This window comes from Canis lupus, chromosome 16, assembly GCF_048164855.1.
Source record: "Canis lupus baileyi chromosome 16, mCanLup2.hap1, whole genome shotgun sequence".
NCBI classification, from domain to species: domain Eukaryota; kingdom Metazoa; phylum Chordata; class Mammalia; order Carnivora; family Canidae; genus Canis; species Canis lupus.
The window spans coordinates 15,653,866-15,671,031 of NC_132853.1; the positions used below are offsets into that span (position 1 = coordinate 15,653,866).

The window sequence follows — 17,166 nt, forward strand, 5'->3', positions numbered from 1 at the left end:
GACTCCATCCCGGGTCTCCAGGATCAGGCCCTGGACTGAAGGCGGCGCTAAACCGCTGAGCCACCAGGGCTGCCCTGATCTTTCTCTTTTTACCCTCCCTTGTGCTCCGGGCTTGTGTAGGATTTGCTGCTTTCGTTATGGTGGTGGAATATCTAAGAGGAGAGACTATAGGCTTTTACTCTCCCAGGTGGCCTCTTAGAACTGAAATAAGCTCTCATCACACAGAGTGAAAACTTGTCTTTATAAAGTCCTACTTGATCTAGCCCTCTGTTCTGTGCCCCCATTTAGGGCTTGTCCCTTGCCCTCCCCTGCTTTGACCCCATTGGCCTTCCTTGCTATTCTCAGTCATGCCATGCTGGCCCCTAGGGACACTGGCCACTTCCTCTACCTAAAACATGCCATTCCTGGTATCTCCACAGCTCCGTATCTCAAACCCTCCAAGTCTTAGCTTAGAAATCACCTTTGGAGGTCTACCTCACCTCCCTATTTAAATCCAACCTCCCCCAACCCTACCCCACCTAATTCCTTTCTTCCTTTTTTAAAGTAATCTCTACTCCCAATGTGGGTCTCAAACTCATGAGCTGGAGAGGGAGTCCCATGCTCCACTGATGGAGCCAGCCAAGTGCTCCTATTGCCATCATTTAAGATGCTAGATTTACTGTGTATTGGCTGTCTCGCTGATGAATCTGCCCTAGGTGCCTAGGTGGTAGAGTTAATACTCCACAGCTGTTTGCTGAGCAGTAGATGACAGCATGGCATAGTGATCCTGATATAAAGTCTTGGGGGGGAGGGGGCATTAGTTGAATCCTGGTCGTGTCACTTACCAGCTGTGTGGTTCAGCCAAATATTTAACTTCTCTGAGTTTAGTTTTTCCATCTGTAACTCCAGACCTACCTCTCATGAGTTCTTGGTGAAGAGTTAAAGGAGACAACGTGCTGCGTGAGCCTGTTGCCATTCTCTCGCTCTTTCCGGCCCTTTCATCAATCTGTTTAAAGCAGTCTCCCAAACAAATGCCATTGCAGTGAACGTTTTCATTTATTTTGAATTACAGGTCATTATAAATATTAGCAAATAAGACTTAAAAAGGACACCCTCGAGTAGGTCAGACATAAGTACAAAAATTGTGTGTGGGGCTGCAGTTTAAGGACATTTTTCTGCAGCCGCCACATGGTAGCAAAACGGTGGTAAGCAGTGCACGAGTCTGCGTCGACGACAGCCAGAGTCCATGCATCGGGAGGTTCTCTCGGTTTGAGAAGAAACGGTAGGACATGCACGGGCCGGGAGGTGCAGTTTCTCGCTCCTGCCACTAGGGGTCAGGAGGTGGCCGCCTCAGGGCTGGGAGGTGGGCCCGTCTGGGATTGGCTAGCGGCGGCGGGAGGCGGGGCGGAGGGTGCCGCGCGCCGTCCGGCGACTTCCTGTCAGAGGCCAGACTTCGGAGTTACTTTTTGGAGGTGGGGGGAGGGGCGTCAGCTTTCCCGTCTTTTCGTGGGGCTGACAGACCGGAGGGAAGATGCCAGTTTGGGGTCAAAGGCAGAGCTGATACTGCAGCTTCCAGAACTTTTTCTTTCGCTGAAATGCAATCTGCAAGGGGCCCGGCGGTCCTGGTGAAGACTACTCGCTCATTCCCCGGGGGCCTCCTCCCTGCGCGCCCCATCCGCCGCGTGGGCCGGCCGTCCCGAAGACCTAGCTTCCATCCTGTCCCTGTGGTCAGCTGGGACCATCTTTCAGGGCCCGTGTACTCTTTGCACAGCCTTGGTCAGTTAGCCCTAAATGGTTCCTTACCCTCGCCGGCTGGGCCTCAGTTTCCCTGGTGTCTAGTAAGGAATTTGTATTCGGTTGAGAGTCAAGGCCCCTTCCAGCCTTGCCCTTCGGCCTTTCAGTATCCTCAAGGAGAAGCGGTGAGACTCCTCTCCAAACAAGGCCCTTCAAGAAGCAAAGCTAGAAGATACTTAGGGCTCACCCAGCCGGGAGGTCCCTCAAAAACAGGCCATCCCTTTCCTTAGGCCCCCAGCGGTTCCCCTATTCCAGCCTTGTGGAGAAGAGAGAGCCCTGGCCTACAGACTCCGAGCTAGGGAGGGATTGCTGAGCTCCCAGCGGACCCTGGGGACCTCTGGGGGTAGCTCTAACCGGACCAGTGATTTCAAAGCCATCTAGGGGATGAGGCAGCAGGACACAATGGGGTCTCACCCCTTCCTCATGCACTGCGTCTTCTGAGTCTATCTGCTGAGCAGTCCTCAGCTCAGGAGGGAGAGCACTCGGGAGTTCTCCAGAGGATGTGGCAGTCACGGGACCTGGCCTGAGACCTAGTTTGCCCTTTCCCAGCTCTGTGACACTGACAAATTACTCAGCCTCTCTGAATCAGTTTCTTCATCTGTCAAATGAGGATGACACACCCACCTCAGAATTGTGAAAATTCATTAAGAGAGTGCGTGTAAAACTCTTAACATACACAAAGCCGCCTTGAAGACAGGAAACCCAAGGCTCTGTGACCAGCAATGTTGCCAGGTGCCATGTGGGGGCTGGAGTCCTGTCGTCCCTGCAAACTGGGAAAGGGCTGATGGGCACTTGGTGGAATTCGAATCATCACCCCAGACCTCAGATGGTGATGTGCTTTGTGTCTGCAGCAGGGAGAGGTGAGCCCCAGGCAGGCAGCTGACAGAGCCCGGCTCCCTCCTTCCCCTGAACTGTGTTGTCCAGAGCTCTGGGCTAGAGGTGAGCCTGGCTTACCCCTGCTGTGGTGGGGCGGGAAGGTCTCCCTCCGGCAGGTTACTCTTCCCCTCTCTGGGCCTCTGTTTTGCATTAGTGCAGTGCTGGGGCAAACAGACATTCCCCTCGCTCCGCATTTGTTCACACGGCAGTCTTGAAGTCTCCTTGGTAGGCAGGAAAAGCTTGGGGCTTCCTACTTGGGCTCCAAAATCCCGATACCCTCCATCTGACTCAGGGTGCCAGGCCCACCAAGCAGGGGTCTCTCTTGGCTCTTGGAAGCGGGATCCAGCCTCACAGGCCTTCCCAGAAATGAGGCCCGGGACTCCCACCCAGCACTCCCGAAAGGGACACCAGTGGCCCCAGCAGAGCCAGGATGTATGGGTATCACCTGGGCCTCTCACTCCCTGGCCCTGAACTCAGAAGTGGGGGGTGGGCAAAGGGGAGGAAAAGGTGAAGATGAGGATTTTTTGCTTCTTTTCATGAAAAAAAGGGGGGGGGGATCCTTTTCTTGATGATAGCTGACCTCATGCTTATGCTAGTAAGAATGAAAGGCAGGATCCATCCTCGAAGCTCCTTGGGAGGAGAAAGATTAAAGGTGGGAGAACTGGGTCTAAGGACTGAACTTGACCCTGCTGCCCCAAGATCAGTTTCACCACAGTGCTTCCATCACTTCCCCCCAAGCTATGAGCTGAGGCTGGCCTGGCAGGCAGGGGTGGGGGTTGGAGCAGGGGTGGGGGTTGGAGCAGGGGTGGGTGACATCCTGTAGGCCCCACTCCTGTCCTAACAAACTCTGTCTCTAGGGGAGACCTCAGGTCTTGCACAGCAACCCTAGCCCAATCACCATACTCTTCCTTCCATTCCTGCTGCACACACCGCCCTTCCCCTTTGTCTGCCTAGAAACTATACTCACCCTTCAAGGCCTTGCTGAAGCATCACCTCCTCCAGGAAACCCTCCCTGCCTCCCAGCAGAGTCAGAGTCCAGGCCACTCACAGGTATGTCAGCCAGGTCTTGGCATTCCTCATTCCCTGTTGTAATGGTTTGTTTCTAGTTCCTTGATTAGCCAAGGAACTCTCAGAGGGCAGTCCCTGGGTCTCATTCATCCCCAAGGGCTCATGGAAACATTGAGTGAAGTGCTTGCCAATCGCCCATGTTCAGTGAGAGCCTGTAGGAACTTTATCATACTCTGCTCTCAGGTCAACTTTTTCCCACCTGCCCACTAATGCCAGAGATGAACAGATGTAGTAGGAACCTCTTTTTGGTAATACTTTCCCAAATCTCCTTCCCCCCATATCCCTCTTGGGAGTTCTCACTGGCCCTGCCAAGGCTCCCCTGCACTCCTGTTCTCAGCCTGGGGTCCCTGTGATTTCTGGTTGACCTCCAGTAGGGTCCTCACTCCCTGGGTGACCCCATTCCCTTCCCTGGGGTGGATGCTGAGGCCAGGGTCCTCTCCTACCTCCTGCCCTCTGGGGCCCCAGGAGCTGAAAGCAGGCCCAGCTCTCTGGTCTTGCTGTCCCTTGAAGGGACTAGGCCCTCCACAGCCTCTAAGCAGGGGCTGCGGTGGCTCTGTGTCCGAGCAGGCATCCTGGATCTCCCCCAAGATGAGGGCCGAGGCCCTTGGTGGCAGCTGAGGAGGCCCAGGGCCAGGCCGGTGCCGGGCCAGGTGACAGGCAGGGGTGGGTGCAGCAGCAGGTGGGGGCTGGTCAGTCGCTGAGCACAGCCCCTGGGAGTTCGTTGGTGAGAGTGTGCCAGCGCTCTATCCGCTTGTCCTTGTTTTTCAGGCAGTCAAACCAGTGCTTCAGGCGTTCACCCTTAGCATTGATGCCCAGAACCACACCTCCTGCAGGAAGGGAGTCAAGGGGGTAGCCAGGGACACAGTGACCTTCTGACTCCCAGGGGCCTGGGGGCAGGTACTCCCATAAGACCATCTCTCTGGAACCAGTGCCCCTCCCCCAAAACTACCCTTTCCAGATTCTGTGCTCCAAGGCTGTACTCTCTACCCTGCCCACTGGGCTCTGAGGGTGGGCAGTGGTCTGACCACCACACCACACTCTTAGCCTGCCCCCTTCCCCCACCTGATCAGGGCCCTGGGATCCTGTCCTTCCCCTCTCCAGGACGGAGCAATGCTGGGGTGAAGTGCAACGTCATGTTTTAGGGAATTTCTAGTCGGCTTTATGGCTATGCATAGAACCAGGAATTCAGGGCCACCTGAAGCTTTTTGTTCCACAGAGTCCAGCCCAAAACACCATCATCATCTCTCACCCCTGCTCCACCACAGGCTGCTGTGTGACCCTCCCAGACTTCTCTCCCTTTCACGGACCTATCTATTCCTCTGTCACATAGAGTCAGGCTGGAGAAGGTCTGAGGCCCCTTGTTTCTGAGGGCAGATAGTCTGGGGAAAGCTGGGGCCATAGAGGCCAGTAAGGAGGGGCTGTGGCTTAGATTTACGGACACTGCCCTCTATGAATTCAGAATAGGCCTGTGGCTAAACGGTATTCTCATTGTTCCTCTTACCGATGAAATCGTTGGATTTTCCAATGTCATAATCCCAAACAGTGACTTCCAGGGTCTTCTTGGCCAGGTCCCCATGCTTAATCTCATAACAGAATTCCTGGTGGCCAGAAGAAGAGAGTCAGGAGCAATGCCATAGGGCCTCGATCTTGGCCAGTGGCCAGGAAGGCTCTGAGGTGTGGTGAGGGGATGAATGAATGGAGAGAGCAAGGGAGGGAGAGATGAAGGGTGGCCAGTGCTCGATGGTGGACAAGAGTGGATTCTCACCCATTCCATTCACTCTGCCTGAGAGCCTGGCTGGGGTCCTCAGGGCCCCCTGCCCTCCAACCTACCTGCTCCTCTGTCACTGACGCTGCTCTCTCCAAATCCCCAAGAGCCTCCTTACTGCTAGATTAATATACACATGGGAGCCTTGGTGTGCTTGGCGTTTCTTGAGTCTGGCTCTGCTCACCACTCCCTTGTTTGTAAGACTCTCTCACAGGCTCCTGGGATGATATGATTTGCCCCTCTGCTCCTCTCCACGTGCATCTGCCCTCTGGGCTGAGGACCTGGGGATCTACCTGGACCAGATCTTCTCAAGGCCCTGGGGCATCTCAGATTCTCACATCCCACCCAGAGCATCCCGTGTGTCACTTGCACCTCCCCTCTGGCTGTTGGGTCCCTCCATTCCACCTCCACATCCTACATGGCCACAGTCCCATCAATTTGATTCTCTGAAGAGCTTTCCAGGCTTCCCTGTCCTCCATCTGTACCACCTTGGCCTTGTCTCTCCCCTGCCCCCCACAGCCAGGGGCTCTCCTGGTGGCCCCTTCCCACCTCTCAGTTTCCACAGTAGCTCTTGGAAAACTCAGTCCTCCAGGCCCTCTGCCCTGGGGGACAGCAAGCAGCTTCCCAGCAGCTTCGCCAGCCCCTTGTACCTCGTTGAATTCGGGGTTCAGGGTCTTCTTCTTTACTGCTGTCTTATGTTTAGATTTCTTGTCCACATCTGGCTTCAGGTATCTGGAATTATAACCAACAAATGGGCAGAGGGTGGGGAGAAGCTATGGGTACAAATGGAGCCAGCAGGGATTGGGAGAGCTTTTTGTTCCTAGAGAGAGATCCGTGGGCCTCCTGTCCCTACTAATCATAGGATACCCCAGCACTGCCCTGTGGCAAACATTAGTGGCCAGCTGCAGTGGAAGGAGCAAGTGGTTCCTTTGTCACTTAGACTTTTCTCCACATGCCCTTTCCTTCCTTCTTTCTCTCTCTCTTTCTTTCTTTCTTTCTTTCTTTCTTTCTTTCTTTCTTTCTTTCTTTCTTTCTTTCTTTCTTTCTTCTTTCTTTCCCTTTCTTTCTTTCTTTCTTTCTTTCTTTCTTTCTTTCTTTCTTTCTTTCTTTCCCTTTCTTTCTTCTTTCTTCTCTCTTTCTCTCTTTCTTTTTCTTTCTCTTTCTCTTTGATTTTATTCATTTATTTGACAGAGGTAGTGCATGAGCACAAGCAGGGGAAACAGCAGGGAGGGAGAGGGAGAAGCAGGCAGAGGTGGAGGGAGAGGGAGAAGCAGACTCCCCACTGGGCAGGGACTCTGATGTGATGCGGGACTTGATCCCAGGACCCCAAGATCATGACATGAGCCAAAGGCAGACGCTTAACAAATGAGCCACCCAGATGCCCCCACATGCCCACTTCTGAAGTTAATCACAGAGTCCCCTTTTCCCCTTGAGGTTTTTCTTTGCTTCTGGAAGTTTAATTTTCATAAAGCTTACGTTTCCCACCAGAAAAACATTTTTAGCAGAGTTGGTCCGTTAGAGATTTTCCCTTTTTTAAATAGCAGATTTATTGAGATATGATTCACATACGATGAAAATCATCTTCCAAAAAATAATCTTCCTAAAGTATATGACTTATAGTACGTAATTATATAAATACTGCCTATAGTATATAACGTATTAGTATATTCCTACAGTTATATGACCATTGCCTCTACTTCAATGACTCTTTGAGGAAGTTACAACAGTGCCTCCTGTTGGGAGAGGGAAGCCTGGCCTGTGAGCCAGCTCTTCTATAGGTATTAGTTCCTTAGACTTTGATGCCCAAGAGCTGCTTTCATCAGGCTCAGAGAGATAGAAGGACTTGCCCAAGGTCACACAGCTTCTCAGCACAGGGCTAGTACTCAGAAGCCATAACAGGAGTTCCTTTGCAGAACTTCTTACCCTGTTCCTGTATAGACACTTGCGCAGTAATTGTACTGCCTCTGCTGAGGGTGCTTTGGGGGTGGGAACTACATCTATCTCACCACCAGCTTCCTAGCACCCTATTTGGGACCCAGTACACTGGGTAGGTCAGCAAACATCTGTTGAATGAATGACTGAATTCCCAGAAGTAAAATTACCCACCCAAAGGCACACATGTATCAAACTTCTTGCTTCATTATGCCAAACTATCCTCTGAAAAGGCCATATAGATGATGCACAGTACCCTCAGCAAAGCTGAGTATCGTTGCCTTAAATCCTTGCTGATTTGCAGTTATCTCTTGAACATCATCAGCCTTAGCAACATATTTATGGATGTGTCTCCTCAGGCAAGGGAAACAAAAGCAAAAAATAAACTGTTGGGAATACACCAAAATAAAAAGCTTTTGCACAGCAAAGGAAACTATCAACAAAATGAAACAACTTACTGAATGAGAGAAGATATTTGCAAATGATTTATCTGACAAGGGGTTAATACCCAGAATACATGGAGAACTTATACAACTCAACACCAAAAAACCCCCAAATAATCTGATTTAAAAATAGGCAGGGAACCTGAAAAGACATTTTTTTAAAGAAGACATACAGATGGCCAACAGATACATGAAATTCAATAATCACCAAGGAAATGCAAATCAAACCATGATGAGATACCACCTCACACGAGTCAGAATGGCTAGTATCAAAAAGATAAGAGGTAAATGTTGGTGAAGATGTGGAGAATTTACATTCACTGCTGGTAGGAATGTAAATTGGTGCAGCCACTGGGAAAACAAAATGGAGGTTCCTCAAAAGATTAAAAATAGAAATACTAAGTTCCATTACTGGGTATTTACCCAAAGAAAATGAAAACACTAATTCAAAAAGATATCTATACCCCTGTGTTTACTGAAGCATTATATACAACAGCCAAATTATGGAAGCAACCCAAGTGTCCACTGATAGATGAACGGATAAAGAAGATGTGGTATGTGTATGTATATTTGTGTATGTGTATATGTTATGTGTATATATATATATGTTGTGTGTACAACATATATAGTATATGTATACATACATGTATGTATATACATAGAGTATATATGTGTGTGTGTGTACATATGTGTATGTACACACACACACATAATGGAATATTAACCATAAAATATAATGAGATCTTGCTATTTGTGGTGTGGTGACATGGATGGACCTAGAGGGTGCTGTGCTAGGTGAAATCAGAGAGACAAAGACCATGTGATTTCACCTATATATGAAATATGAAAGACAAAGCAAATGAACAAAACACCAGAATCATCCTTATAAACATAGAACAAACTGGTGCTTGCCAGAGGAGAGAAGGAGGAAGGGGAGGGACAGGCGAAATAGGTTAAGGGAATTAAGAGGTACCGACTTCCAGTTATTTATTTATTTTTATATATTTATTTATTCATGAGGGATGGGGGGCGGGGCAGAGACATAGGCAGAGGCAGGAGAAGCAAGCTCCGTGTAGAAAGCCTGATGTGGGACTTGATCCCAGGACTCTGGGATTGCACCCTGAGCCAAAGGCAGACACTCAACTGCTGAGCCACCCAGGTGTGCAGTTATTAAAAAAGATATCTATATCTTCCAGTTATTAAAAAAGAAATCCTTGCTGGTTTGAAAGTGGTATCTCATTGATTTTTTAGTTGTGATTTTTATTATAAATATATAAATAACACTAATTCATTATAAAAACACTACAAAATATTTATTTAAAAAGGCTGGAGGTGGGAGAGAGAACTAAAGACATAGATCCACACAAAAACCCATTCTTCAGCAGCTTTATGAAGTCATCAATAACTGGAAACTCATAAAAAACAATAGGAAACAATTAGCAAAATGGCAATAAATACACACCTATCAATAATTAGTTTAAATCTAAAAGGTCTAGGGACACCTGGGTGGCTCAGCGATTGAATGCCTGCCTTTGGCTCAGGGCATGATCCCGGAGTCCTCGGATCGAGTCCCTCCCCTTCATGGAGCCTGCTTCTCCCTCTGCCTCTCTGTGTGTGTGTGTGTGTGTCTCTCAAGAATAAATAAATGGGTAAAATCTTTAACTAACTAAATAAATAAAGCTTTAAAAAAATTCTAAAAGGTCTAAATTCTCCAATCAAAAGACAGAGGGTGACAGAATGTATAAAAAAAGACAAGACTCATCTATATGCTGCCTACAAGATACACAGTTCAGACTTAAAGATACAGTCTGAAAATGAAGGGATGGAAAAAGATATGCCATGCAAATGGAAGCAGGGGTGGGGGTGAGGGAAAAGCTGAGGAGCAATACTTACTTACATTAGACAGATTTTATTTTTTATTTTTTTTTAAGATTTTTATTTATTTACTCATGAGAGACACACGCAGAGAGAGACAGGGACAGAGGCAGAGGGAGAAGCAGACTCCTTGAGGGGAGCCCAATGTGGGACTTGATCCCAGGACCCCAGAATCACCCTCTGAGCCAAAGGCAGATGCTCAACCACTGAGCCACCCAGGTGCCCCAACAAAACAGACTTTAAACCAAAGACTAACAAGAGATGAAGAAGGACATTGTAAAATGATAAGGGCATCAGTTCAACAAGAAAATATGATAAATATCTATGCACCCAATATTGTAGCATCTAAATACATAAAGCAAATATGAACAGACATAAAGAACAAAACGGACAGTAATACAGTAATAGTAGGTGACTAACACCCCAATTACGTCAATGGATGGATCATCCAGGCAGAAAGTCAATAAGGAAACAGTGTCTTTGAATGGCACATTAGACCAGATGGACTCAACAGATATGTACAGAACTTTCCATCCAAAATCAACACAACATACATTCTTTTCAGGTGCACATGGAACATTCTCCAGGATTGATGACCTGTTAGGCCACAAAACAAATCTCTACATTTAAGGGATGCCTGTGTGGCTCAGTCGATTAAGCATCCAACTCTTGATTTTGGCTCAGGTCATGATCTCAGGGTTATGAGATCAAGCCCCAGGACAGGCTCCATGCTCAGCTTAGGATTCTCTCTCTCTCCCTCTCCCCCCCCCCTTGGCTCCTCCCCCTGCTCATTCTCTCTCTCTCTCAAATTAAAAAAAATATATAAAAAACTCTACATTTAAGAAGACTAAAATCATATGAAACTTTCCCCCCCAACTACAACAGTATGAAACTAGAGATCAAAAGAAAAAACTGGAAAAACCCATAAACATGGAGGATAAACAATATGCTACTAAATAGCCAACGGGTCAACAAGAAATTGAAAAGAAAATTTAAAAATACATGGAGACATGGAAAATGAAAACACAATGGTGCAAAATCTTTGGGATGCAGCAAAAGTAGTTCTAAGAGGGAAATTTACAGTGATACAGTCCTATCTCAAGAAACAAGAAAAATCTCAAATAAACAATCTAACCGTACACCTAAAGGAACTAGGAAAAGAACAAAAACACCCTGAAGTTAAAAGTAGGAAATAATATAAAGATCAGAGTAGAGGTGCCCCTGGGTGGCTCAGTTAGTTGAGTGTCTGCCTTTATTTTTTTTTTTTAAGTATTTTTGTTTATTTATTCATGAGAGACACACAGAAAGAGAGGCAGAGACAGGCAGAGGGAGAAGCAGGCTCCCCAGAGGGAGGATGTGGGACTTGATCCCAGGACTCTGGGATCACAACCTGAGCCAAAGGCCGACACTCAACGACAGAGCCACCAAGGCGTCCCAGAGCGTCTGCCTTGGACTCAGGTCATGATCCCAGGGTACTGGGATTGAGTCCCACATCGCGTTCCCTGCTTGGTGGGAATCTGTTTCTCCCTCTACATGCTTGTTCTCTCTCTCTCTCTCTCTCTCTCTCTCTGCAGAATAAATAAATAAAACCTTAAAAAATTTTTAAGAAAGATCAGAGTAGAAATAAATGAAGTAAAGACTTAAACAATAGGAAAATACCAAAAGAAAAAAAAGTAAATACCTTGTTTTCTCTTTTTTTATGAAAGCAAGAGCTGGTTTTTTAAAAATATAAAACTGGGGATCCCTGGGTGGCGCAGCGGTTTGGCGCCTGCCTTTGGCCCAGGGCGCGATCCTGGAGACCCGGGATCGAATCCCATGTCGGGCTCCCAGTGCATGGGGCCTGCTTCTCGCTCTGCTTCTCTCTCTCTCTCTCTCTCCCTCTCTCTCTCTTTCTGTGACTATCATGAATAAATAAATAAAATCTTAAAAAATAAAATTAAATTAAAAAAATATAAAACTGGTTGGGGGGATGGGATAACTGAGTAATGGGCATTAAGGAGGGCATGTGATGTGATGAGTACTGGGTGTTATATGCAACTGAAGAATTACTGAAAACTACATCTGGGGACACCTGGGTGGTCAGCATTTGAGCGTCCACCTTCAGCTCAGGACCTGATGTCCTCCCTCTCTCTGTCTCTCTGTGTCTCTCATGAATAAATAAATAATTTAAAAAAAAGATTTTTATTCACCTAATCATGAGAGACACACAGAGAGAGAGAGAGAGGCAGAGACACAAGCAGAGGGAGAAGAAGGCTCCACGCAGGGAGCCCAAAAGGGGAGTCAATCCCAGGACTCCAGGGTCATGCCCTGGGCTGAAGGCAGGCACTCAATCACTGAGCCACCCCGGCATCCCTAAATAAATAAATCTAAAAAAAAAAAAAAAAGAAAAGAAAATTACATCTGAAACTAATGATGTACTATATGTTGGCTAACTGAATTTAAATAAAAAAAACAAAACAAAACAAAATTGATAAACTTTTAGCCAGACTCATCAAGAAAAAAAGAGAGGACCCAAATACATAAAATCAGAAATGAAAGAGAACAATGACTACTAAGAGACTACTATGAAAAATTATATGTCAAAAACTAGACAACTTTGAAGAAATCAATTTCTAGAAACATACAATCCTTCAAAACTAATGAAAAAGAACCAGAAAATCTGAACAGACTGATTACTAGTAATGATATTGAATCAGCAATCAAAAAGAACTCCCAATAGGGATGCCTGGATGGCTTAATGGTTGAGCATGTGCGTTTGGCTCAGGGTGTGATCCCATGGTCCTGGGATCAAGTTCCACATTGGGCTGCCAGCATGGAGCCTGCTTTCTCCCTCTGCCTCTGTTTCTGCCTCTCTCTCCATGTTTCTCATGGATAAATAAATAAAATATTAACCCCCCCCCCAAAAAAAAAAAACCTCCCAACAAACAAAAGTCCAGGACCAGATGGATTCACAGGTGAATTCTACGAAACATTTAAAGAAGAGTTAATACCTATTCTCTTTAAACAATTCCAAAAAATGGACAAAGAAGGAAAGCTTACCAATACATTCTATGAGCACAGTATTATCCTGATACCAAAACCAAAGACACTACAAAAAGAAAGGAAGAAAGGAAGAAAGGAAGAAAGGAAGGAAGAAAGGAAGAAAGGAAGAAAGAAAGAAAGAAAGAAAGAAAGAAAGAAAGAAAAGAAAGAAAGAAAGAAAGAAAGAAAGAAAGAAAGAAAGAAAGAAAGAAAGATGAACAAACTATATAGGCCAACATCTCTGATGAACATAGATGCAAAAATCCTCTAGGAAATATTAGCAAAGCACATTGAACAATACATTAAAAAAATCATTCATGGGATGCCTGGGTGGCTCAGCGGTTGAGCGTCTGCCTTTGGCTCAGGGTGTGATCCCGGGGTCCCGGGATAGAGTCCCGCATGGGGCTCCCTGGATGGAGCCTGCTTCTCCCTCTGCCTGTGTCTCTGCCCCCTATCTCTGTGTCTCTCATGAATAAATAAATAAAATATTTTTTAAAAAATCATTCACCATGATCAAGTGGGATCTGTTCCAGACATGCAAGGATGGTTCAATATCAACATGATACACCACATTAACAAAATGAAAGATAAACATTATATGATCATCTCATTGGATGCAGAAAAAACATTGACAAAATACAATATCAATTCATGATAACAACTCTCAATAAAGTGGTTCTAGGGGGAACATATTTCAACATAATAAATGCCACATATGACAAGACCACAACTAACATCATACTTGGTGAAAACCTCAGAGCTTTTCTTCTTAGATCAGGAACAAGACAAGGACACTTGTCACTTTTTTTCAACATACTACTGGTAGTCCTAGCCACAACAATCAGATAAAAAATAAAAAGGCATCCATACTGACAAGGAAGAAGCAAAACTGTCTCTATTAGCAGATGACATGATACTATACATAGAAAACCCTAAAGAATACACCAAAAAACTGCTAGAATAAGTGAATTCAGTAAAGCTGCAGGACAGGTAATTAATATACAGAAATCTGTTGCTATTCTATGCACTAATATTGAATTAGTAGAAAGAGAAATTAAGAAGACAATTCCAGGGACGCTTGAGTGGCTCAGTCAGTTAAGCATCTGACTATTTTAGCTCAGGTCATGATCTCAGGGTTGTGAGATTGAACCCTATGTCAGGCTCTGTGCTGGGCATGGAGCCTGCTTGAGATTCTCTCTTTCTTCCCTTGGCCCCTACCCCCTGCTTTCTTAATAAAAAGAAAAAGAAAAAAAGAAAAAACAAAGAAAAAATTCCATTTACAGTTGCACCAAAAAATAAATAAATAAAAACCACCTAGGAATAAACTTAACCCAGAAGGTGAAAGACCTGTACTCTGAAAAATATAAAATGCAGATGATAGAAATTGAAGATGGGGATCCCTGGGTGGCGCAGCGGTTTGGCACCTGCCTTTGGCCCAGGGTGCGATCCTGGAGACCCGGGATCGAATCCCACGTCGGGCTCCCGGTGCATGGAGCCTGCTTCTCCCTCTGCCTATGTCTCTGCCTCTCTCTCTCTCTCTGTGTGACTATCATAAATAAATAAATAAATAAATAAATAAATAGAAATTGAAGATGATACAAATGGAATGATACACCATACATGGATTGGAAGAATTAATATTGATAAAATGTCCATACTATCCAAAACAATCTACAGATTCAGTACAATCCCTATCAAAATAGCAAATACATTTTTCACTCAACTAGAGAAAATAATTCTAAAATTTGTATAGAATCACAAAAGACCCCAAATATCCAAAGCAATCTTGAGAAAGAAGAACAAAACTGAAGGTATCACACTCCCAGATTTCAAGACCTACTACAAAGCCATACTAACCAAAAGAATATGGTACTGGGGTGCCTGGATGGCTCAGTTGGTTAAGCATCTGAATCTTGATTTTGGCTCAGGTCATGATTTTGGGGTCATCAGATTGAGACCCTCATTGGGCTCTGTGCTAGATGTGAAGCCTGTTTGGGATTCTCTCTCTTCCTTTCCCTCTGCCTCCCTCATCCCCCCACTATACTCTCTCAAAAACAAAAACAATATGGTGGTACTGGTACAAAAATAGGCATATACATCAGTGAAACAGAATAGAGAGATCATAAATCCATGCTTGTATGGTCAATTAATATACAACAAAGGAGGCAAGAATATACAATAAGGAGACGCGCCTGCATGGCTCAGCAGTTGAGCATCTGCCTTTGGCTCAGGTTGTGATCCCGGGGTCCAGGGATCAAGTTCCACATCAGGCTCCCTGCAGAAGCCTGCTTCTCCCCCTGTCCACATCTCTGCCTCTTTCTCTCTGTGTCTTTCATGAATAAATATATAAATCTTTTTTTATTTTTATTTTTTTAAAGATGTTATTTATTCATGAGAGAGACACAGAGAGAAAGAGAGAGGCAGAGACACAGGCAGAGGGAGAAGCAGGCTCCACGCAGAGAGCCTGATGTGGGACTCGATCCAGGGTCTCCAGGATCATGCCCTGGGCTGCAGGCGGCGCTAAACCGCTGCACCACTGGGGCTGCCCTAAATATATAAATCTTAAAAAAAGAAAAAGAAAAAAGAATATACAATGGGGAACGGACAGTCTCTTTAATAAATGGTATTGAGAAAACTGGACCACTCTTTCTTAAACCATATACAAAAATAAACTCAAAATGGACTAAAGACTTAAATATAAGACCTGAAACCATCAAACTCCTAGAAAAAAATATAGACAGCAAACTCTCTGACATCAGCCTTAGCACCATTTTTCTAGATATGTCTCCTCAGACAAGGGAAGCAAAAGCAAAAATAAGATATTGGGACTACCTCAAAATAAAAGGCTTTTGCACATTAAAGGAAGACATCAACAAGATGAAAAGAAACCCACTGAATGTGAGGATATTTGCAAATGATATATTTGTCATCGGGGTTAATACCCAAAATATATAAAGAACTTATGCAACTCACCATCAAAAATATTTGATTAGAACATGGGTAGAATAGACTTTTTTTTTTTTTTAAAGACGACATACAGCTGGCTAACAGACACATGGAAAGATGCTCATCATCACTCATCATTAGGGGAAAGTCAATCAAAACCACAATGAGATACCACCTCACATGTATCAGAATGACTAATATCGGAAGTAACAAGTATTGACAAGGATGTGGGGAAGAAAGAACCTTTATGCAGTGTTGATGGGAATGTAAACTGGTGCAACCACTGGTGGAAAACTGCATGGAGGTTCCTCAAAAAATACCAAGGAGAAGGGCAGCTGGGTGGCTCAATCGGTTAAGCATCCTGTTATTGATTTCAGCTCAGGTGATGATCTCAGAGTGGTGAGATCGAGCCCCGAGTCAGGCTCTTAATTGGGCATGGAGACTGCTTAAGATTCTGTGTCTCCCTCTGTCCCTTCCCTGCCCTGCTTGTGCACGTGTGTGCACATGGATGTGGGTACACACATATGCACACTCTAAAAAGAAAAAAAAATACTAAGGGGTGTGGGAAATTCAAGCTTCCAGTTATAAAATCAATCAGTCATGGGAATAAAAGGTACACCAAAGGGAATATAGTCAGCAGTATTGTAATAGCGGTGTATGGTGACAGATGGTAGCTACACCTGTGTGGAGAATAACATAAAGTATATACTTGTTATATACCTGAAACTATTGTAACATGTGTCCACTATCCTTCAGTAAAAAAAAAAAAAATACATAGTAGAATGGAAAAAAGAAATTGTCTGGAATGCCTGGGTGGCTCAGCGGTTGGGCATCTGCCTTCAGCCCTGGGCGTGATTCTGGAGAGACCTGGTATTGAGTCCCACATCCCGCTCCCTGCATGGAGCCTGCTTCTCCTCCGTCTCTGCCTTCTGTGTCTCTCATGAATAAATAAATAAAATCTTTATAAAACAAAAAACAAAAAGCAATGAGATCTTGCTATTTGCAACAACATGGATGGAGCTGCAGAGTATGATGCTAAGTGAAATAGGTCAGACAGAGAAAGACAAATACCATATGATTTCTCTCGTACCATGGAATCTAAAGGATAAAACAAGAGCACTTGGGTGGCTTAGTTGGTTGAGTGTCTGACCCTTGATTTCTTTTTCTTTTTTTAAAAAATATTTTATTTATTCATTTATGAGAGACACAGAGAGAGGAGCAGAGACACAGGCAGAGGGAGAAGCAGGCTCCAGGTAGGGAGCCCGATGTGGGACTTGACCCAGGTCTCCAGGATCACACCCTGGGTTGAAGGTGATGCTAAACCGCTGAGCCACCCAGGCTGCCCATGACCCTTGATTTTGACTCAGGTCATGATCTCAGGGTTGTGGGATCGAGCCCTGGGGTTGTGGGATTGAGCCCCATGTCAGGCTCTGTGCTCAGTGTGGAGTCTGCTTGAGATCCTCTCTC

General features: G+C 45.4%; 1 protein-coding gene across 1 annotated transcript in view; it reads right to left on the minus strand.

Moving 5' to 3' along the window:
* Positions 1 to 1,016: 1,016 nt before the first annotated feature.
* DOC2B (double C2 domain beta) overlaps positions 1,017 to 17,166 on the minus strand; it is a 38,541-nt gene continuing 22,391 nt past the window's right edge. The window contains exons 7-9 of the mRNA XM_072779140.1: positions 6,133 to 6,214; positions 5,219 to 5,315; positions 1,017 to 4,544 (exon numbers count right to left, since the gene is read on the minus strand). Of these exons, the coding sequence (XP_072635241.1) occupies positions 4,408 to 4,544; positions 5,219 to 5,315; positions 6,133 to 6,214 (316 nt within the window). The 3' untranslated portion in view covers positions 1,017 to 4,407. The remainder of the gene's footprint in view (positions 4,545 to 5,218; positions 5,316 to 6,132; positions 6,215 to 17,166) is intronic.